This window comes from Rutidosis leptorrhynchoides, chromosome 1, assembly GCF_046630445.1.
Source record: "Rutidosis leptorrhynchoides isolate AG116_Rl617_1_P2 chromosome 1, CSIRO_AGI_Rlap_v1, whole genome shotgun sequence".
Taxonomy (NCBI): Eukaryota; Viridiplantae; Streptophyta; class Magnoliopsida; order Asterales; family Asteraceae; genus Rutidosis; species Rutidosis leptorrhynchoides.
Window position 1 is genome coordinate 405,788,883 of NC_092333.1, and position 21,748 is coordinate 405,810,630.

General features: G+C 36.8%; 1 protein-coding gene across 1 annotated transcript; it reads right to left on the reverse strand.

Annotated features, from left to right (window-relative positions):
• Positions 1-20,269: 20,269 nt before the first annotated feature.
• Positions 20,270-20,785, reverse strand: LOC139901574 (uncharacterized). The gene has a single exon (XM_071884270.1). The coding sequence runs from the start codon at positions 20,783-20,785 to the stop codon at positions 20,270-20,272; it is 516 nt and encodes a 171-aa protein (XP_071740371.1).
• Positions 20,786-21,748: the final 963 nt, after the last annotated feature.

The window sequence follows — 21,748 nt, forward strand, 5'->3', positions numbered from 1 at the left end:
CCCCTCGTACCCTTTTTATAATCGCGCAGATCATGTCTATGTGCTTACTCATGCACCATCTGGTTATGCCTTTAATAATATGCCCGCAATATTGGTCGCACAGTTTAAACATGGCGCCATGTAAATGGCATGAACAAAGCTAGATATGTACTATAGCGACGCTAAAGTAGAAAGGACACTCGTGGCAGGATGGTACGATCCTGACATTGCATAACGGCTAGAAAAGGACAGCAGGGTATAAAGGTTACAGCACTAAAATAATTTTAGCACTTTTACAGCTTTTTGGAGTAAAAGGACAAAGATAAAATGACGTGGCATTAACATGTCCTTTTGTCCCCCTACGTGGCACTAAGGGACAAAAGCTCCCATGTATAAATAGATGCAACTTGAGCTATCAACACAACAATCGGAGGAATCATCTCCACTTCACCAAGAATCACTCATAATCACATTTATCACTCTAGCTAACCTGCGCGACCAGAATAGCTTTTCCATACACTTTGCAATTTTAGGTAACGTTTGTGCAACATAAATCCTAACATCGCCCTTGAGCTATCAATTCCTGCTAACCCGAATGATGGTGGGTCATGTTTAACCACCCTTTCTGAGATCATCATCTCGTATGAGGGTTATTCACGGTACTCCAGACCAGAGAGTTAAACTCAAGGAACCCTTAAATCCCCCTTTATTGTTGATCTTGCATGAATAGAACCCTTTGGACCATTTTATGCTTGATCAAATGGCACCATTAGTGGGACTCTAAGTTAAAAGATTTTCCTAAAATCTTTTTTCCTTAAAGTTCTTTACCTTCAAACATTTCTTTTTGTGTGTGTATTTCAGTCCCAGGTAATTCAAATCATAGCGCGAGGAAATGACAAGTCAACTGGAGGTTTCAAAGGCAGTTCCAGCGCGACCGCAAGCACCGCGAGTGTCCAAGCCAACAGGTACACAGGCGAGTAGTGGCACGAGTGCACTGCCAACAAGAACTACCCTTCCTCCTTCACCAGAGACTCCGGTACAAGGTTTCAAAACCCTTGAGACTACGCGACCAATACCGTGGGCGACGAATACCACATATGTGGGAACCATTCCCATCTACATTAATGCATATGGGTTGACTGCACATGGTACTAATTCAGAGTTTTCAAGTATCGAATCACGCACACCCACTACGATGGCTAGCGCGATAGAAGCTTTGCAAAAAATGAGTTTTGACACGCAAGAGTTGAACAATCAAAGCACTTAGCTGAGCTGATTGTGTGTGCGTTACAATACATATTTTTACCCTCCAAATTTATATTTGACTTAAACACTACAATTAAGCACACACAACTAACGAGCATTTAAAACCCGGTTATTATAGCACTTTAATGTAAGTATTCTTATCAAGTTCGTCCCAAGGGAACTAGTAATTGTCCTAGGGTTTGTTTGATTGGGGAGGGGGGGGAGGGAGGGGGGGGGGGGGTTAATTGATAATAACTAATTACTAAAACTTGTGCAATTAAACAAACCTAATTTAACAAGTAAACAAGAAGCGAGAAACAAGTAGTAAAGTATGTAGGAATCAAATCAATTAACTAAAAAGTGTTCACTTATCTAATCCTCTCTATGCTTGGCTTGCCCCGCTTTGCCTATTTTGTTATCTCATAAGTTGTTGAACTATTAAATGTTAGAATCACTTCTAAACCTCAATTCAAATGATACTCCAAGAATTCACATAAGCTTTGTATCCTAAGATCGAGCTAAGCATGATTTGGTCATTAAGATTGAGCTTGAGTTAAAATCACTTAAAACTCCCAACTATCAAAATCACTTAAGATAATCGGCACTACTTTGTTGACTAAAGACCAATTGAAAACCAACTTAGATCAAGAACACAATCACTTGTAATTCCCTAACTAGTTGTCTAGATCACCTAAGGTGTTGAAGCACACATTGATTCACTTCTCAAATCACTAAGAGAGCTGCTCAACATATGTAATCAAAGTCAAGCCTAAAACAAACTCATAGCAATGGTTCTTTAGTCAATCTCAACAACACATGATCATGTAATTCATTCAAACAACAATATTCAATTGATTTGGGGCAAACACTAGCATTAGAGATTCATAGATAAGCAAACACAAGAGATTTAGCCAATCATGGCTAAAACCAAACTAATAATAAGCATAGAAATGTAAATCATCATCAAATTCAAGCTATTACAAGTAATCAAAGCAAGTATTAAGATTAAATAATGATTACAACTAAATATTACAAAGTAATTAAAGCAAAGTAAAGATTACAACCCAAATGGTAAAGAAGATGAAGATCTAAGCTAAGTGATGATGAATCTTGAACAATCTCCCTTGAATCCTCCCTTAATCTCCAATGGATGATGAAATTAGGGTTTTGTGAGTGAAATTCGGACCCTAGGTAGCTGCTCCAAAAGATGCATATATGAAAAATGACCTAAACTCGTTCCTTTTATAGTGCTAAAAATCTGGGCTGAAACAATGACAGGAGCGCCGCTTTTGCTTCAGGAGCGACGCTTTGGCTAACTTCAGAAGCGGCGCTTTTGGTGAAGAGCAGCGCTTTTGACTCTGATCAGGAATGGTGCTTTTAGCTTGAAGAACGGCGCTTTTGCTCACTGATAAGAAATGGAGATAAATCATGCATAATAGCGGCGCTTTTAGATCAGGAACGGCACTTTCGATCCTATAGGAGCGGCGCTTTTAAGTAGAAGCGGCGCTTTTGGAGCTGTTCCCTGCACTTGTCATTTTCTAAGCCAATTTTGCCCAAGATTTGGTCAATTTTACACCAAATCAACTCCTTAGCCCAATATTTACTAAATAGCTCAATAACACACTAAATAGGCCCCGAGATAGTCGAAAATCGAGCAAAATGAGGTAGATATCGCGAGATAAACATATATAAATTGAGCGATATCAAACCCCCTACATTTAAACTTTACTTGTCCTCAAGCAAACAATCACAAAACAAGCTTTGGAGGTAGAGAGCGAATAAGTGAACAATGCCAAAGCGTGAAAAAGTTTAGGCTCAAAGCGACACCTTTCATGAATAAGCACTTGATGGCTAGAGTGTTCTCCAAAAACTTGCACTTGCTAGGACCAAGCATAATCATCCTCTTCTTCCACTACACAAAAGACTACTCAAGATCCAATTAATCTCTCCAATATCTTAGTTTCACATCTTCAATCCTCAAACAAAATCATGAACATAATTCAAGCCTAAGTCTACCCGAACCATTCATGCCCCCGGTCAAAGTCAACTTCATCTACGAGGAGGCCATCAACTAACTTCATCTATGTAGGATTCACGGGATAGCCATAAACTCATCAAACAAATCAATCTCAATCTAACATCAACTAACTCAAAAAAGCTCAAAATGTACTCAAAAATGTAAAATGCACCCCGAAAATGAACAAGGGCCATGAAAATCGTACACATCACCACTAGTCATGAAATAATGCATCATGTAGAGAATAGGCTTCCCGAAAAGAATGCTCACCTCATCAAACCGTGTTGGCTATCCCTCTTTCACCTCCATGCACCCAAAACGCCTATTTTCGTCAATTCCAAGAATGATCGTCAATTCCAAATATAAACCGTTAATTCCAAGAATAGGGTTAAGGTGGGTGTGCCAAAGGTAATGGAATGGTTACCCCACCTTTATTGGTTAACCCGGGCTCGGAACAACCGGCACTCATCAAGCTTTCTATCACAACTCTATGGTTTCTCTCATAGTAGGGCGAAAGCATTGACGGAGGTTCGTGGAATTAGGGCCCTACGTGGCTAAATAAGAGAGTCCGACAATTCTAAGTTTTTGAAGCATTAGGAGGAATTTAAACTCCTTTCAAGTGGTTGAACTTGACTTGGGAGACTTTACTCCCAAGTTTGGAACACACGCGACTTGAAAGACTTTACTACCAAGTTGGAAGACTTTACTTCCAAAATGAGACAATGGGAGGGCTTGAGTCTCCCAGAAGTGTCAAAGCTCGAAGCTTTTATTCACTCTTCTACTTCACACATAACAAGCTTTTATGCTTATTTTAAGAAAAGGTAGGAAGTAGGCACTACCTTTCCGTTAGTTGAAAGATCAACAGGGTGCCATAGCTTTTGGCTATGGGTTGTATTGTCTAGCAACACTAGCACGAAGCCATTGCTCTTCATCAAGAAGATAGCACACGTTGAAGCTCGATGGCTCCTCTTCCCTCGGTATGATACATCGGTTGAAACATCGTGAAATGATGAGACAACAAATGTCAATATAAAATGGTGTGGATTAGGAAGTGTCCCACATCAAGTAGTACGACATTCGAGAGACTTGACTCCCTTCAATGGATGGACTCGACTCACCCGGAAGTATTAAAGCATAGAGCTTTAAACACTTGGTTTTGGTGCAAGTTCATTGAAAGACTTTAACTTTCAAGCACAAACTTGATTTTTCTCAACAACAAAAAAAAAAAAAAAAAAAAATTTCATTTAAGCTCAAAATCATATGGAAAGTGGAAGACTTTACTTTCACTTGGTGGAATACAAGCATGAAACAAGGAAAAGACTTTACTTTTCCAAAAAGTTTAAAAAAATTTCAAGTTTTAACCATTTTTAGATGTTTATGATATGAATTAGTGTAATGGTTAAAAAACTTGTTTCAAAAATTAATCGACATTGCAAGCTTCAAACTTTGTAGCATATGTGATATATATACCTGAAAAATTTAAATATGGCCCTAGATTTTAACTCTCTCCCCCTACATTTAGTGTATGCAATGTCCTCATTGCATTAAAGCGATAGAGTAAGTGAAAATGAGGGACATTTTGAAATCAAAAAGTGATTAGGGAAAAGAAAATAAAAAAAGTGAAAATGAGGGACATTTTGAAATCAAAAAGTGATTAGGGAAAAGAAAATAAAAACCGGCCAAGATCAAACGATCTTTGTAGTCACCATTCGAGTAATATGTAGTCACCAAAATCGCTTGTGTAACGACCCGCACTTTTTCGATCGTTCTATACTTATAAGATTAATATTTACATAAATTAAACCTTACCAACATGATAAGCAATCCAAATTGTTGAGACTTATGTTTTCGAAAAGAGTTTTACACAACGTTTGACCGTCTAGTTTGACCGATGATATCACGAACTATACAATATATGATAATTATACGTTTGTGTATATATATGTATATATACATATTTAACATGATCTAAGAATGTTTTAATATCTCATTTTGTATTAATAACAATAAGTTATAAGTATATTTTGAAACTACTAACTTAAGTTTTCAAAACGATAACCATACGTAACGTTATTTGACTTAAATACTTATAACCTATAATGTTTATACATATATCGTATAAGTAATGTATTTAATCACTTTTAAAGGGCTTACATACATAAAATAATATAAGTATATTTACAAAAGATAGCTATATTTGAATCCTCGTTCCGTTTTCTCAAAGATTTCTATACGTATACCTAGGGTATATGTACCCGTATCATACGCAGCTTCTAGATGTATTTACTATTGGTATATACCAATAAAAATCTGCTCCTTAGCAGCCTTAAATGATTAAGAAACATGTGGAACCAACCATTTGTCAAGTAGCATGAATTATTTAGCAAGAAAACAAAGTTAGGTATCTTTTTTTTCCTTTATAACCTAAAAACGTTTTTATGCATGCACACCATTTCTTCACCCCATTTTCTCATACTTACACTTCCATTTCTCTCTCAAAATACTCTTAACTTCATACTTGATCATCTCCAAGCATTTTCCCCATCATTTAGCTTCAAAAACAACACTTAAACCTCATAAGAAAACCTTACAAAAACACTTCAAGAAATCCTTCCAAGAACACCAACTTACTTCCAATCTTTCATCCACTTCCATCACCCTTTTGGTTCTAGGTTCTTACTCCTCTTTTACAGCAACCTTGTCCAAGGAACTTGAGGTAGAATCTATGTTCATAACCTTATTCGATTCATATATATATAGCTATCTTATTTTGTGGTATAAAAGTTTAACAACAAGAACATAGTTTGAAAGTTTTCAAACTTGTTTGCAAACTAAATAGATCCTTCTAACTTAACTTTTAAAATACTTCAAGACCTGTAATATATCTTAAATATATGCTAATTTAACAAGGTATAACTTGGTTTTTCAAAGAACACCTTAAAAACTGAATTTACGACATCGGAGTGCAACCGGGGGCTGTTTTGGGTTGGATAATTAAAAACCATCTTAAACTTTGAATTGGAGGTTTATTTTCTGGAAAAATGATTTTTACTATAAATATGATAACACATAAAAATTTCATGATTTAACTCAAAGTATAAGTATTTTTAGAAAAATAATCATTTAAGGTTGTTTACATGATGGAAAATGATTAACTTCATAAGTTTCACTAAAGTTTGACTTATGACCTGTGATTTCGAATACAAACTAAGGTATTTACAGTTCATAGTCTTAAAGAGGGACTCGATCCAAGGAAGTGGCAAGTTGAATCAACGAAAACGGAGTTGTAACGAAGAAACTATGACCAAAACGAGATCGGATATCTAAGACTAGTTTAGCTACGAAAATAATTGGAGAAAATTAAATAAATCACATCTTTTTAAAATAACATGATATTTTATATATATGTACTCATAATTTAATTTTATATGGTTCAGGATCACCCGTAAACAATACGAGAAGATTAATCATAAGATCCCATGATTGTACGCAACATGTCATTTGACAACACCGGTACTTTATGTACGCAACACGTCATTTGACAACACCGGTACCATGGGTCAAGATTAATCTCGACCAATACATATACGATGGGGTTTTATTTATTTCGTTGGGGGTTTTATTTATTTCATTGCGGGTATATTAAACATCTAAAAATGAACCATTAAAATTGAATTACTAACAACGAACTGCTAACTACGGACTAAGGAATTATTAAAAGTATTAAAAGTATAACAAGTATATATATGTGACGTTTGTTTAAAAAGAAAAGGTATTGATATATTATATATGGATAGGTTCGTGATATCAACCGGAGACCAAGTCAAATTATATATATCTTCAAGACGAAAGTGAGTATATAGTCCCACTTTTAAACTCTAAATATTTCGGGATGAGAATACATGTATTTTATGTTTTACGTTATGGACACAAGTAACTAAAAATATATTCTACGTTGAGTTGTACCACTGGCATACTTCCCTGTAGCTTGGTAACTAATATTTACAGCGGTATTGTAAACGCGAATCCTGTTGATAGATCTATCGGGCCTGACAACCCCAACCGGACTGGACGACCAGTATTCAACGGTTGCACAGTACTTCGTTTTGTGACTACACTTGGTACGGTGTAGTAAGATTTCATATTAAAGGGAATATGCGACGTGATTAAATGTTAAGTATGGTTACCAAGTGCTCAACCACTTAGAATATTTTTATGAAAATGTTTATATATGAAATCTTGTGGTCTATATATATATATATTGCTGCCGGCACTAAACCTATATCTCACCAACTTTATGTTGACGTTTTAAACATGTTTATTCTCAGGTGATAATTAGAAGCTTCCGCTGCATTATGTTGAATTTGAGCAGGATCTTGCGTACGCATATTTGTGTCAAAAATAAAACTGCATATCCAAGAACTTGTGTTGTAAAATATGCTAGAAATCGTGTTGTTATCATCATTTGTAAAGTTTGTAAGTCGAAGATTATCGCTAAACGATAATCATCTTTATTTCGTCCAAAGCTTGTATCAAAAATAAAAATCATGGTTTGTAATGTATAATATATGCAGTTTTTCTTTTAAAAATGTCGCATATAGAGGTCAATACCTCGCAATGAAATCATACGTTATCTAACACGTTCTTACGGTTAAGGACGGGTTATGACATGTGGTATCAGAGCGGTGGTCTTAGCGAACCAGGTTTGCATTAGTGTGTCTAACTGATAAGTCGTTAGGATACATTAGTAAGTCTGGACTTTGACCGGGTCTTATTTAAAAACCATTGCTTATCATCGTTGGTTAAAATTTATATGTAAATATTATGTAGTACTAATGGGTTAGTTGTTGTGTGATAGATGTCGGGCTCAAAACTTGTTATCACATTCAGCGACTCCGAACCAGAATCTTCAGATGATGTTCCAGTCATTAACCTATCCGATGACGAAAATAATATCTTTGGGGAAGACTCACAAATTCCGGATGAACCGACTATAGAGAACCCGGAAAGTGAACCCGAGGAGGAAAGTGAACCCGAGGAGGAAAGTGAACCCGAGGAAGAAATACAGGAAATTACAAAAGAAGAGTTCGAACTAGGAAAGAAACGAAAGGCTAATGAATTAGAAAATTCAAATCCTGAGTTTAATACGGATGATGTGGCACCAACTCCACTAGACACTACCACCCCTATTCCCGCTATTCCTATTCGTTCTATCCCGGCATCCAGTTCTTCAGCCCCACAGCCAAAATATAGGCAGACAGCCAGGATAAGCGTTAAGCGATTCTTTGAACCTAAACGTCCTAGAAAATAGACCAAACGATGCGCTGCCGTATTAAACCATGGGATCATATAATGTTTTGTATAATATTATTAGTGTGGTTTGTTTAATGTTCGATGTAAGATAAGCATATGTAAAATAGTGAAGTGTGAAATGCAATAATTTTCCATGGTTAAGTATTATTTAGATGGTAGTAATTGATTCTGTACTAAGCTATTAAGTATGGACATTAACGGGTAGGTACTACCCTAGATATAATTATAAAACGCTAATAAGAAGAAAAGGCTTTTATAATAATACCTGGTTCGTATTATTAATAAGCTATAATGTACTGTAAATGTACACTACATCTATAATATTCCATGTGAATAATTATTTTCTTTTCATTCTTATAGAAGAATATGGCGCGATTGAACCGAATGACGGAACAAGAAATCCAGGAACTCATCAATCAGCGAGTGAACGACAGAATGTTATGGGTCGAGGCTGCAAGAGGTGCTGCAGTTAACCCAAATCCTCGTGTGGGGTGCACTTACAAAACTTTTCAAGCTTGCAAGCCCTCATCATTCAGTGGAACAGAAGGACCGATCGGTTTAACCCGGTAGATAGAAAAGATGGAGACTGTGTTTAAAATAAGTGGTTGTGTTGAAAAGGACATGACCAAGTATGCATCGTGCACTTTACAAGATAGTGCACTCACGTGGTGGAAAAATTATGTGAAGGCTGTAGGAGGAGATGTAGCTTATGATACTCCATGGGAAGAATTCAAAACAATGTTAATCAACGAATATTGTCCAAGGAACGAGGTTAGGAATTTGGAAGATGAATTACGAAGTCTGAAGGTTATTGGTACTGAAATCACCAACTACAATCAGCGATTCATGGAATTAGTTTTGCTATGTCCTGAATTGGTTCCAACCGAAGAACGGAAAATTGAAATGTACAAAGATGGGTTGCCCAAAAAGGTCAAGGCAAATGTTACAGCATCGAAACCTAAGACAATTCATGAAGCTATAACCATGGCAAACGAGCTAATGGATCAGGTCATCATGGATAAGAAAGTATCCAATACTGATGTGAAGGTATCAGGTAACAAAAGAAAGTGGAATGGAAATTATGATCGAGGTAACCAACAACAATCTTTTAAGAAACAAGAAAACACGCAAGGTGCGGGTAGTGGTTTAAGCTTTGGTTATAAAGGACAAAATCCTTTATGCAACCGATGCCACAAACATCACTCTGGTTACTGTAATGTGGTATGCAACAAATGTAATCGAAAGGGTCATCTTGCTGAAGATTGTAGGGCTCTCGTTACAAATGGTACCAAGACCCCTCCCACCAATGCAAATAGAACTGCTTTGGCTACCATTACTTGTTTTGGGTGTGGAAAACAAGGTCACTATAAGAGCCAGTGCCCGAATCCAGAGAAGAATATCGGACCTGCACGTGGGAGAGCATTTGTTATTAATGCTAGAGAGGCATGTGAAGACCCGGAGCTTGTTACGGGTACGTTTACCATTAATAACTTATCCGCATCTATTATATTTGATACTGGTGCTGATAGAAGTTACGTGTGTAGAGACTTTCACGCTAAATTGAATTGTTCATCATTACCTCTAGATGCTAAGTACATGATTGAGTTAGCTAATGGTAAACTAATTAAAGCCGATAAAATTTGCCGTGATTGTAAAATAAATTTAGCCGGAGAAACATTTAAAATTGACTTAATACCCGTAGAATTAGGAAGTTTTGATGTAATAGTCGGCATGGACTGGATGTCCAAAATAGGAGCTGAAGTTGTGTGCGCCAAGAAGGCAATTCGCATTCCTCGTAAGAATAAAACGCCAGTAATGATTTATGGAGAGAAGGGTAACTCAAAGCTAAAACTCATTAGTTATTTGAAAGCTCAAAAGTGCTTGAAGAAAGGGTGCTATGCTATCTTAGCACATGTTAATAAAGTCGAAAAGAAAGAAAAAGAGAAGTGCATCAATGACGTGCCTGTGGCAAGAGATTTTCCTGAAGTATTTCCGGAAGAGTTGCCGGGATTACCTCCATTTAGATCTGTAGAATTTCAAATAGATTTAGTACCAGGAGCTGCACCAGTGGCTCGTGCTCCATATAGACTTGCACCGTCCGAGTTAAAAGAACTTCAAAGTCAGTTAAAAGAATTACTAGACCGTGGATTCATACGACCAAGCACTTCACCGTGGGGAGCTCCAATTTTATTCGTCAAGAAGAAAGACGGATCTTTCCGAATGTGTATAGATTATCGTGAATTAAATAAGTTAACTATCAAGAATCGGTATCCACTACCGAGAATTGACGACTTATTTGATCAACTCCAAGGATCATGTGTGTACTCGAAAATTGACCTAAGATCGGGTTATCATCAATTACGTGTCAAAGAAGAAGATATACCGAAAACTGCTTTTCGGACACGCTACGGTCATTACGAATTTTTGGTCATGCCGTTTGGATTGACGAATGCGCCAGCTGTATTTATGGACCTCATGAATCGAGTTTGTAGTCCATATTTAGATAAGTTTGTTATTGTTTTCATTGATGATATTCTTATCTATTCCAAGAGTGAGCAAGAGCATGAACAGCATTTAAGGTTGATATTAGAGTTATTGAGAAAAGAACAGCTATATGCTAAATTTTCTAAATGTGCTTTCTGGTTGAAAGAAGTGCAATTTCTTGGCCACGTTGTTGGTAGCAAAGGAATTCAGGTTGATCCAGCAAAAATTGAAGCCATTGAAAAATGGGAGACTCCTAAGACACCAATGTAGATACGCCAATTTTTGGGTTTAGCCGGTTATTATAGAAGGTTTATTCAAGATTTTTCCCGAATAGCTAAGCCGTTGACAGCGTTAACGCAAAAAGGGAAGAAATATGAATGGACTTCCGAGCAGGAGAGTGCATTTCAATTACTGAAAAAGAAGTTGACTACGGCGCCTATTTTATCATTACCAGAAGGGAACGATGATTTTGAAATATATTGTGACGCTTCGCGACAAGGTTTTGGTTGCGTTCTTATGCAACGGAAGAAAGTTATTGCATACGCATCCCGACAATTAAAGATTCACGAGCGGAATTATACGACGCATGATCTAGAACTGGGAGCAGTCATGTTTGCATTAAAGATATGGAGACACTACTTGTATGGGGTTAAATGCACTGTGTTTACTGATCATAAAAGCCTTCAACATATTTTCGATCAAAAACAGCTGAACATGAGGCAACGTAGGTGGGTCGAGTTAATAAACGACTATGATTGTGAAATTCGTTATCATCCCGGGAAAGCGAATGTGGTGGCTGACGCTTTAAGCAGAAAGGAACGAGAACCAATTCGAGTACGAGCAATGAACATAAAAATTCGCATGAATCTCAACTCACAAATCAAAGAGGCTCAACGAGAAGCTCTTACAAAAGAAAACATAGGAAATGAAATAATGAAGAAGTATGGGAAACAACTCATTATGCGGGAAGATGGAATTCGATATTTTGCAAACCGTATTTGGGTACCAAAGTTGGGTGGATTACGGAAGTTAATATTGAATGAGGCACATAAGACAAGATACTCGATACATCCTGGAGTTGGAAAGATGTATCAAGATCTTAAGACGCATTATTGGTGGCCTAATTTGAAGACAAACGTTGCAACATATGTTGGGGAATGTTTAACTTGTTCCAAAGTCAAAGCAGAACACCAGAAGCCGTCAGGATTACTTCAACAACCAGAAATCCCAGAATGGAAATGGGACGGTATTACCATGGATTTCATCACGAAGTTACCAAAGACTGCCTGGGGATACGACACCATTTGGGTGATTGTTGATCGTCTCACCAAGTCTGCACATTTCCTGCCTATAAAGGAAACGGATAGAATGGAGAAACTATTACGATTGTATATAAAGGAAATTGTTTCAAGACATGGAATACCTATTTCCATTATATCCGATCGTGATAGTAGATTTACCTCAAAGTTCTGGCAATCACTACAGGAGGCACTAGGAACTCGTTTGGATATGAGTACCGCATATCATCCGCAAACCGACGGGCAGAGTGAAAGAACGATTCAGACTCTTGAAGACATGCTCAGGGCATGTGTGATCGATTTTGGAAACGGATGGGATAAATATCTACCATTAGCAGAATTCTCGTATAATAATAGTTATCATGCGAGCATTAAAGCTGCACCATTCGAAGCATTGTATGGAAGGAAGTGTAGATCTCCTATCTGTTGGAATGAAGTAGGAGATCGACAATTAACTGGTCCCGAGATCATACACGAAACGACTGAGAAGATAGTACAAATCAAGGAGAGATTGAAAACAGCTCGTAGTCGCCAAAAGAGCTACGCCGATGTCCGAAGGAAACCATTAGAGTTTCAGATCGGGGACATGGTTATGCTAAAGGTGTCACCTTGGAAAGGTGTAATACGCTTCGGAAAAAGGGGTAAACTGAACCCAAGATATGTAGGCCCGTTCAAGATCATCGAACGCATTGGACCGGTAGCTTATCGACTCGAGTTACCGCAACAACTCGCCGGAGTACATAATACCTTTCACGTCTCAAACCTTAAGAAGTGTCTTGCAAAGGAAGATCTCACCATTCCTCTTGAAGAAATCCATGTCGACGAGAAACTACAATTCATCGAAGAACCAATCGAAATCATGGATCGTGAAGTTAAACAGCTCAAGCAGAGCAACATACCGATAGTTAAGGTTCGTTGGAATGCTAGAAGAGGTCTCGAGTTTACGTGGGAACGAGAGGATCAGATGAAACAAAAGTATCCACACTTGTTTCTCGATGACGCAAAATAGGTACAATTTTAAAATTTCGGGACGAAATTTATTTAACGGGGAGGTAATGTAACGACCCGCACTTTTTCGATCGTTCTATACTTATAAGATTAATATTTACATAAATTAAACCTTACCAACATGATAAGCAATCCAAATTGTTGAGACTTATGTTTTCGAAAAGAGTTTTACACAACGTTTGACCGTCTAGTTTGACCGATGATATCACGAACTATACAATATATGATAATTATACGTTTGTGTATATATATGTATATATACATATTTAACATGATCTAAGAATGTTTTAATATCTCATTTTGTATTAATAACAATAAGTTATAAGTATATTTTGAAACTACTAACTTAAGTTTTCAAAACGATAACCATACGTAACGTTATTTGACTTAAATACTTATAACCTATAATGTTTATACATATATCGTATAAGTAATGTATTTAATCACTTTTAAAGGGCTTACATACATAAAACAATATAAGTATATTTACAAAAGATAGCTATATTTGAATCCTCGTTCCGTTTTCTCAAAGATTTCTATACGTATACCTAGGGTATATGTACCCGTATCATACGCAGCTTCTAGATGTATTTACTATTGGTATATACCAATAAAAATCTGCTCCTTAGCAGCCTTAAATGATTAAGAAACATGTGGAACCAACCATTTGTCAAGTAGCATGAATTATTTAGCAAGAAAACAAAGTTAGGTATCTTTTTTTTCCTTTATAACCTAAAAACGTTTTTATGCATGCACACCATTTCTTCACCCCATTTTCTCATACTTACACTTCCATTTCTCTCTCAAAATACTCTTAACTTCATACTTGATCATCTCCAAGCATTTTCCCCATCATTTAGCTTCAAAAACAACACTTAAACCTCATAAGAAAACCTTACAAAAACACTTCAAGAAATCCTTCCAAGAACACCAACTTACTTCCAATCTTTCATCCACTTCCATCACCCTTTTGGTTCTAGGTTCTTACTCCTCTTTTACAGCAACCTTGTCCAAGGAACTTGAGGTAGAATCTATGTTCATAACCTTATTCGATTCATATATATATAGCTATCTTATTTTGTGGTATAAAAGTTTAACAACAAGAACATAGTTTGAAAGTTTTCAAACTTGTTTGCAAACTAAATAGATCCTTCTAACTTAACTTTTAAAATACTTCAAGACCTGTAATATATCTTAAATATATGCTAATTTAACAAGGTATAACTTGGTTTTTCAAAGAACACCTTAAAAACTGAATTTACGACATCGGAGTGCAACCGGGGGCTGTTTTGGGTTGGATAATTAAAAACCATATTAACTTTGAATTGGAGGTTTATTTTCTGGAAAAATGATTTTTACTATAAATATGATAACACATAAAAATTTCATGATTTAACTCAAAGTATAAGTATTTTTAGAAAAATAATCATTTAAGGTTGTTTACATGATGGAAAATGATTAACTTCATAAGTTTCACTAAAGTTTGACTTATGACCTGTGATTTCGAATACAAACTAAGGTATTTACAGTTCATAGTCTTAAAGAGGGACTCGATCCAAGGAAGTGGCAAGTTGAATCAACGAAAACGGAGTTGTAACGAAGAAACTATGACCAAAACGAGATCGGATATCTAAGACTAGTTTAGCTACGAAAATAATTGGAGAAAATTAAATAAATCACATCTTTTTAAAATAACATGATATTTTATATATATGTACTCATAATTTAATTTTATATGGTTCAGGATCACCCGTAAACAATACGAGAAGATTAATCACAAGATCCCATGATTGTACGCAACATGTCATTTGACAACACCGGTACTTTATGTACGCAACACGTCATTTGACAACACCGGTACCATGGGTCAAGATTAATCTCGACCAATACATATACGATGGGGTTTTATTTATTTCGTTGGGGGTTTTATTTATTTCATTGCGGGTATATTAAACATCTAAAAATGAACCATTAAAATTGAATTACTAACAACGAACTGCTAACTACGGACTAAGGAATTATTAAAAGTATTAAAAGTATAACAAGTATATATATGTGACGTTTGTTTAAAAAGAAAAGGTATTGATATATTATATATGGATAGGTTCGTGATATCAACCGGAGACCAAGTCAAATTATATATATCTTCAAGACGAAAGTGAGTATATAGTCCCACTTTTAAACTCTAAATATTTCGGGATGAGAATACATGTATTTTATGTTTTACGTTATGGACACAAGTAACTGAAAATATATTCTACGTTGAGTTGTACCACTGGCATACTTCCCTGTAGCTTGGTAACTAATATTTACAGCGGTATTGTAAACGCGAATCCTGTTGATAGATCTATCGGGCCTGACAACCCCAACCGGACTGGACGACCAGTATTCAACGGTTGCACAGTACTTCGTTTTGTGACTACACTTGGTACGGTGTAGTAATATTTCATATTAAAGGGAATATGCGACGTGATTAAATGTTAAGTATGGTTACCAAGTGCTCAACCACTTAGAATATTTTTATGAAAATGTTTATATATGAAATCTTGTGGTCTATATATATATATATTGCTGCCGGCACTAAACCTATATCTCACCAACTTTATGTTGACGTTTTAAACATGTTTATTCTCAGGTGATAATTAGAAGCTTCCGCTGCATTATGTTGAATTTGAGCAGGATCTTGCGTACGCATATTTGTGTCAAAAATAAAACTGCATATCCAAGAACTTGTGTTGTAAAATATGCTAGAAATCGTGTTGTTATCATCATTTGTAAAGTTTGTAAGTCGAAGATTATCGCTAAACGATAATCATCTTTATTTCGTCCAAAGCTTGTATCAAAAATAAAAATCATGGTTTGTAATGTATAATATATGCAGTTTTTCTTTTAAAAATGTCGCATATAGAGGTCAATACCTCGCAATGAAATCATACGTTATCTAACACGTTCTTACGGTTAAGGACGGGTTATGACAGCTTGCATGTCATTGTACCACTTGATGAGCCAAAAGAAGGGGCCAAAAGCATATGGCGTTCCCTACAATTGAAGTATGCTCACAAGGTAAAAATGTGCGGGGCCATACTTGGGAGAGTATGTGCGCCCACAATAAAGTCATAACGCGCCAAAAATATCAACCAATTCATACAAACATTCGTCAACATGATAAGACATTCAACCAAATTACTCATCTAACAAGATCACAAACAAGATAGTATCCCATGATTCAACCAAACAAGCATAATCTAATCAACTATCAACCTCACACATGCAATATCCAATGAATTCATCAACCAATAAACAAATCAATATTAAACACACAATCAACATTAATAAAAACATCATGATCCTAAATTGTTCTTACGTCATTACATGCCATCAACCAAATTCAAATTGTTTTTAATCCGGGAACTACAAACCTTCCGGATTTAGCCATCAAAACACAAGCACAAACTAAATTGTTCCAATCACACAAACGATGTTACCAAATTGTTCAAACTCCCTAAACCAACAGCCCTTAAGTGTTACATGCCAACAAATTCAAATAAAATGTTCCACAAATCAACCATAATAAAATTAACTAGACCTTTAGCATGAGAGAGTGAGAATGTAACCATAGGAATCACCACCAATTGTACCCTCCATAATATGAGCTCGCGCTCCCGTATGATTGGTCTTGATCGGGGTATTGGTCATAATTGGGTGGACTATTCCACGCGTTTGACTCCTGTGGTTGTTGGTTCCTCAAATTTTCAAAGTACGTAAACTCCTCGAATCTCCTATTAGCTTCATTTGCATCGTAGTCAATCAAAGGTTGGGTTCTAGGGTGCGTGTAATCATATGGGTTAAAGGTGGGATCAAATGGCCTCGTGGAAGTTGGGTCCACATGATGAAGTTGGCTACAATGAGCTTCCCATTGAGAATGTGCTCGTAGACCCGAGAAGTTGTAGCGCGCTTCGTACTCTTGGTTTACTTGGTTGTTGTTAATTTGATTAAATCGAGTTTCAACCCAAGCTTGATCATAACCACTCGGCGCACCACTACTACCACCTCCCGCATCTTGTGCTCCTACATTACCCGATTCAAATTCGTGCATCACCCTCTCTTCTTCCTCTCTCTCAGCGTTTACCGGCTCATACCACCTCCTCATGCGGTTGTTGTGATATCTCTTAAGAATTTTTCCACCCCTAAAATCAGCATACCCAAATTTGGCCATTTCCACGGGCCTGAACCTCGAAAGATCAATTCTCAAATAGTTTTCTATCCTTGTCACAAACATACCACCTACAGTACCTCTCTTCCCTTTAGTCCCAATCTTGTCAAAAAGATAGTCGGGAATAAGATGAGGGACATGGATATTCACATGATTGTTAATTTGATCAGTAAGCCAAATGTCCAAGTAGGACATCTTCTCATTGCTGTAGAAATGGTAGTTGACCGTGTTTGTAATGAACCGTGCTATTATCCTAAGTTCAGGTGTCCTAAGGGTGTTGGCCATGGTTTTACCAGGGCAAAAAACCCCAGTGCTCATGTCATGCCAAGCGGCTGGAAAGTTAAAAGCTTCAGTGTTGGTGGTGGGGATTCGGCAAGTCAAGAGATAATCCCATAGGGCATCAGTGTTGTTCCTAAACTCTGTGTAGATACCCAAGGCTCTTATAAACTGAAGCATGCTCATTTTTCTTTGTTGGCCACCCAGGTTAAAGATCATGTATTCTGGGTCAGTAATTTTTTCTACCCTGAAATTGATGACAAGGGTCGAGGTGAACTCTAAGTTTGGGATAACATAAATCAGTTCATTATACCTAAAGATTGAGACCCAAGGGTTGATTTGCCTATTCTCATATGGAGCATTAAAAAGGCCCTCAACCTCCACAGTTATACCAACCTCCTCAAGAAGAGACCATTCAATGCTTTTCCCCGGATAAAAACTGTCCGTGAGCCTAAGCTCTAAACCATCCCTAAAACATTGGTTCAGTAAGATCTCTTGTAACCACGGGTCTGACGAAAGTCTTTGGATGTCCTCTGGGATTTGCGGCATTTCTTTCTCCTCAACCTCAACCTCATCTTCAGCAACACGTTTTTACCCTTTACTCCAATACTTTTCTGGCGTTTTGAACTACTGGAGGGGCCACCATGCGACTTTGTAGGTTGGTTAGTCTACAAAACAAGACAACAAGAGACAAACATTGTGGAGAGATAAAAGTTAGCACATAAACAATTTGATTCAAACTCCAATCATAACTTCCAAGTTGATTTCAAAAGTCCACAATAAGTTTCATCATGCAATTCATGTCAACGTTTAGCATACATGACTAAAACAATTGTGATTAAAGCATTATAAAGCATGAAATCAAACAAGGTAAACAACTTGGCGAAATTTCAAATTTATAAAAGGTTGCAACATTTAGCTCATGCAATTAATTGTCAATCCTATGTAGTATCATAAGCTAAACATGCATTGTATTAAACTATTAATCTCATCTTGGTCAAACATGGTCAACATGAATCAATTGTAAAAAGTCAACCTAGTCAAAGCTTAATTTGTGAAAATTTCGGCTAAGACAAGAGTGATCATCAAATCATATCAATCCTTCATGTTATAACATAAATATACCGCAAACAAGCACATTATCACTAATCACATTCTCAAATTGGTCAAACCAAGTCAAATCCCTAGCTTATGAACCCTAATTTTCAATTTCAATTCATACAAGCATGAAAGACGGATTAAAAGCAAGATAATCATGGTAGACTAACAATTAAGCATAAACAACATCAATTAACACTCCAATTTGGCTCAAAATCAAAAACCCCCAAATTGGATGAACCCTAGAATTCCAAAGTTGTAATCGATGTAACTAATCATGCAAATCATGTTAATAATCAACAATGTAGTCTAGATTCATCAACAATTAGACCAATAACATCATATATCAAGCAAAATCTACTAATTAAGCTTAAATAGAAAAAGAGTAAAAATCATCCAAATCATGTTAAAGAACAAATTAAAATGATAGATTCTTACTTTTTCCATGTTATATGCTGAAGATTTGCAAGAAAGTTGATGAAATTTGAAGTTTTGGGTCGATCTAGGTCGATTAGGGTGATGGATGCGCCGCTATTAGAGAGAAAATTGAAGTTGGATGTGAAAAAGTGAGGTTTGGGTCGTGCAGAATTGTTTAAGTAGCAGACGCAAAAGCGCCGCTTTTCAACAAGAAGTGCCGCTTTTGACAAGATAAAAAGTGTCACTTTTGAAGGAAAAGCGTCGCTCTTGGCGATTTAAAAAGCGTCGCTTTTGTATAAAAGCGTCGCTCTTGGCTACTGACCAAAATTTGTTCCAAAACACAGGTTAAAGCGCCGCACTTAAGACAGGAGCGTCGCTCTTGCTGAGCGAAAAGCACCGCTCCTAGGACAAAAGCGCCGCTTTTGTACCTGATTGCAGTTTTCTCATTTTAAAGTTCATTTTGACCAAGTAACAAACTATTTTTGGTATTTTTTCAGTTTTACCCATATGCATGCAATACAAAAACATAAAAATGCAACTAAGAAAAGGAATATCAAACAATTTTAACAAAATGCAACTAAAAGAAATTATCTACACAATTGTGGAAAGATTGTAACGAGTCTATCACCCGACTCTCATCCCCTTGAGATTTCAACTAATCCCGGGGTGGTAAACTTCCCTTCCCTTTGAACTTAGGGAAACATTTTCATTACCACCATCATTCAACATTGACATTAACCAATCATTCATTACCTTGATTTCGTTGATTAACTCTTTAAGTTTGACTTTCTCATGTCTTGACAAGTTTGATACTAGGCGTTTTCTCAAGTGTTCATCCTTTTTGGATGAAGCCCTATACACCCGCCCAAATAACTTTCGCATGGACTTGTCAACTATGTCGTTTTGATCCTTGGATTTACCTTAAATTCCCTTGGTCAAACCCCCACTACCTTTTGTTGGTGAACCAACTTGTCTTGTGCTTGTGATGCATTGCATACTAGCAACAACTTGTGGCGTAGTCAATGGTATTGATGGTGTCTTAACACGTTTTATTTTTATGCTCATGCATTTTCCTTTATCCTGAAGGGTCAATTTCCCAGTTCTAAAGTCAAAGAAAGAACCCGCAGTTGCTAAGAATGGTCTTCCCAAAACAAGTGGTACAACCGGGTCTTCCTTTATGTCAATAATAACAAAGTCAATAGGGAATTCCATGTCCCCTACCTCAACAATTAAGTCCTCGACAATACCCACACTGGAGTTAATTGATTGATCAATTAGTTTAACTCCCATTGTGGTGGGTGAAAGATCACCTAGGCCTAACCTTTTGTAAACGGAGTAGGGCATGAAATTAATACTTGCCCCCGAGTCGGATAAAGATGTAAGCATCTCCGACCCGTTCACATTGCATGGAATAAGAAAAGGTCCGGGATCACCCATTTTTGGTGGTAGGTTACATTTCTTTAAAATACCATCACACTCCTTTTTCAAGAAAGCGGTGGATGCTTGCTCAACATCTCCCTTTTTGGCCATGAGTGTCTTTAAAAATTTCCCATAGTTGGGGCATATCCGCCAAAGGGAGTTTAACATAAATATTTTCATTTTCGTTTAAAGTTGACTTACAATCCACATCATTTAGATGTGTAGGAGGCGATGATTGAAGATTTGAGACCGATCTCTCATTTTTCTCCTTGGTTGATGTAGCAAGAACCTCGACTTCGTTCGTTTGCTCCTTTTTATTAAATAAAGTTTCAATCTTTTGCTCTTTCTCAACCTTTCCCAACTTAATTTGCCCAAATTCATCTCTTAACTCCTCATATGTCAACTCGGTAGCCTCCATGGACATTACACTTCTAACTTGATAGGGAATGAATGTTGCATCGTTCGAATCTTCCGAAAACTTGAATACCCCATAATCGATAGTATCAATCTCCAGCGCGTCATCAAAATCAAACTCATCTTCTTCAACGTCGAGCTTGAAAACTTGAGGATATTTGGGTTTATCTTCTATGATTGAATCAATTGAGTTCACTTGAGCATAAGTATTGGTATGATTCGATGAACTTGCTTGACTTTGGTTTGGATTAGTAATGTTGCTCTCGATAGGAATAACTCTCGTGTTAGTTTGGTGATTTTGTTGGTTGTGTTGGTTGTTTCGGTTATTGTTGTAATTATTCGGGTTAACATGGGTGTTTGAAGGTAAAGTTCCTTGTGGTCTTTCGGCAACTTGATTTGAGATTCTTCCAACGGTGCTCTCAAGGTTTTGGAATGAGGCTTGTTGGTTTCAGAGTTGTTGCTTCAAGAGCTCATTTTATTTCATTAGGAAATCTTCGGCCGATTCTACCTTCTTGATGTAGTTTTGCATTATTTCTTCTAAGCCTTTTGAAGGTTGGGATTGTTGAA

Bases quoted from the DNA above. Each gene is read 5' to 3' on its own strand.
- LOC139901574 (XM_071884270.1), bottom strand. From the start codon at position 20,785: ATGGGTGATCCCGGACCTTTTCTTATTCCATGCAATGTGAACGGGTCG.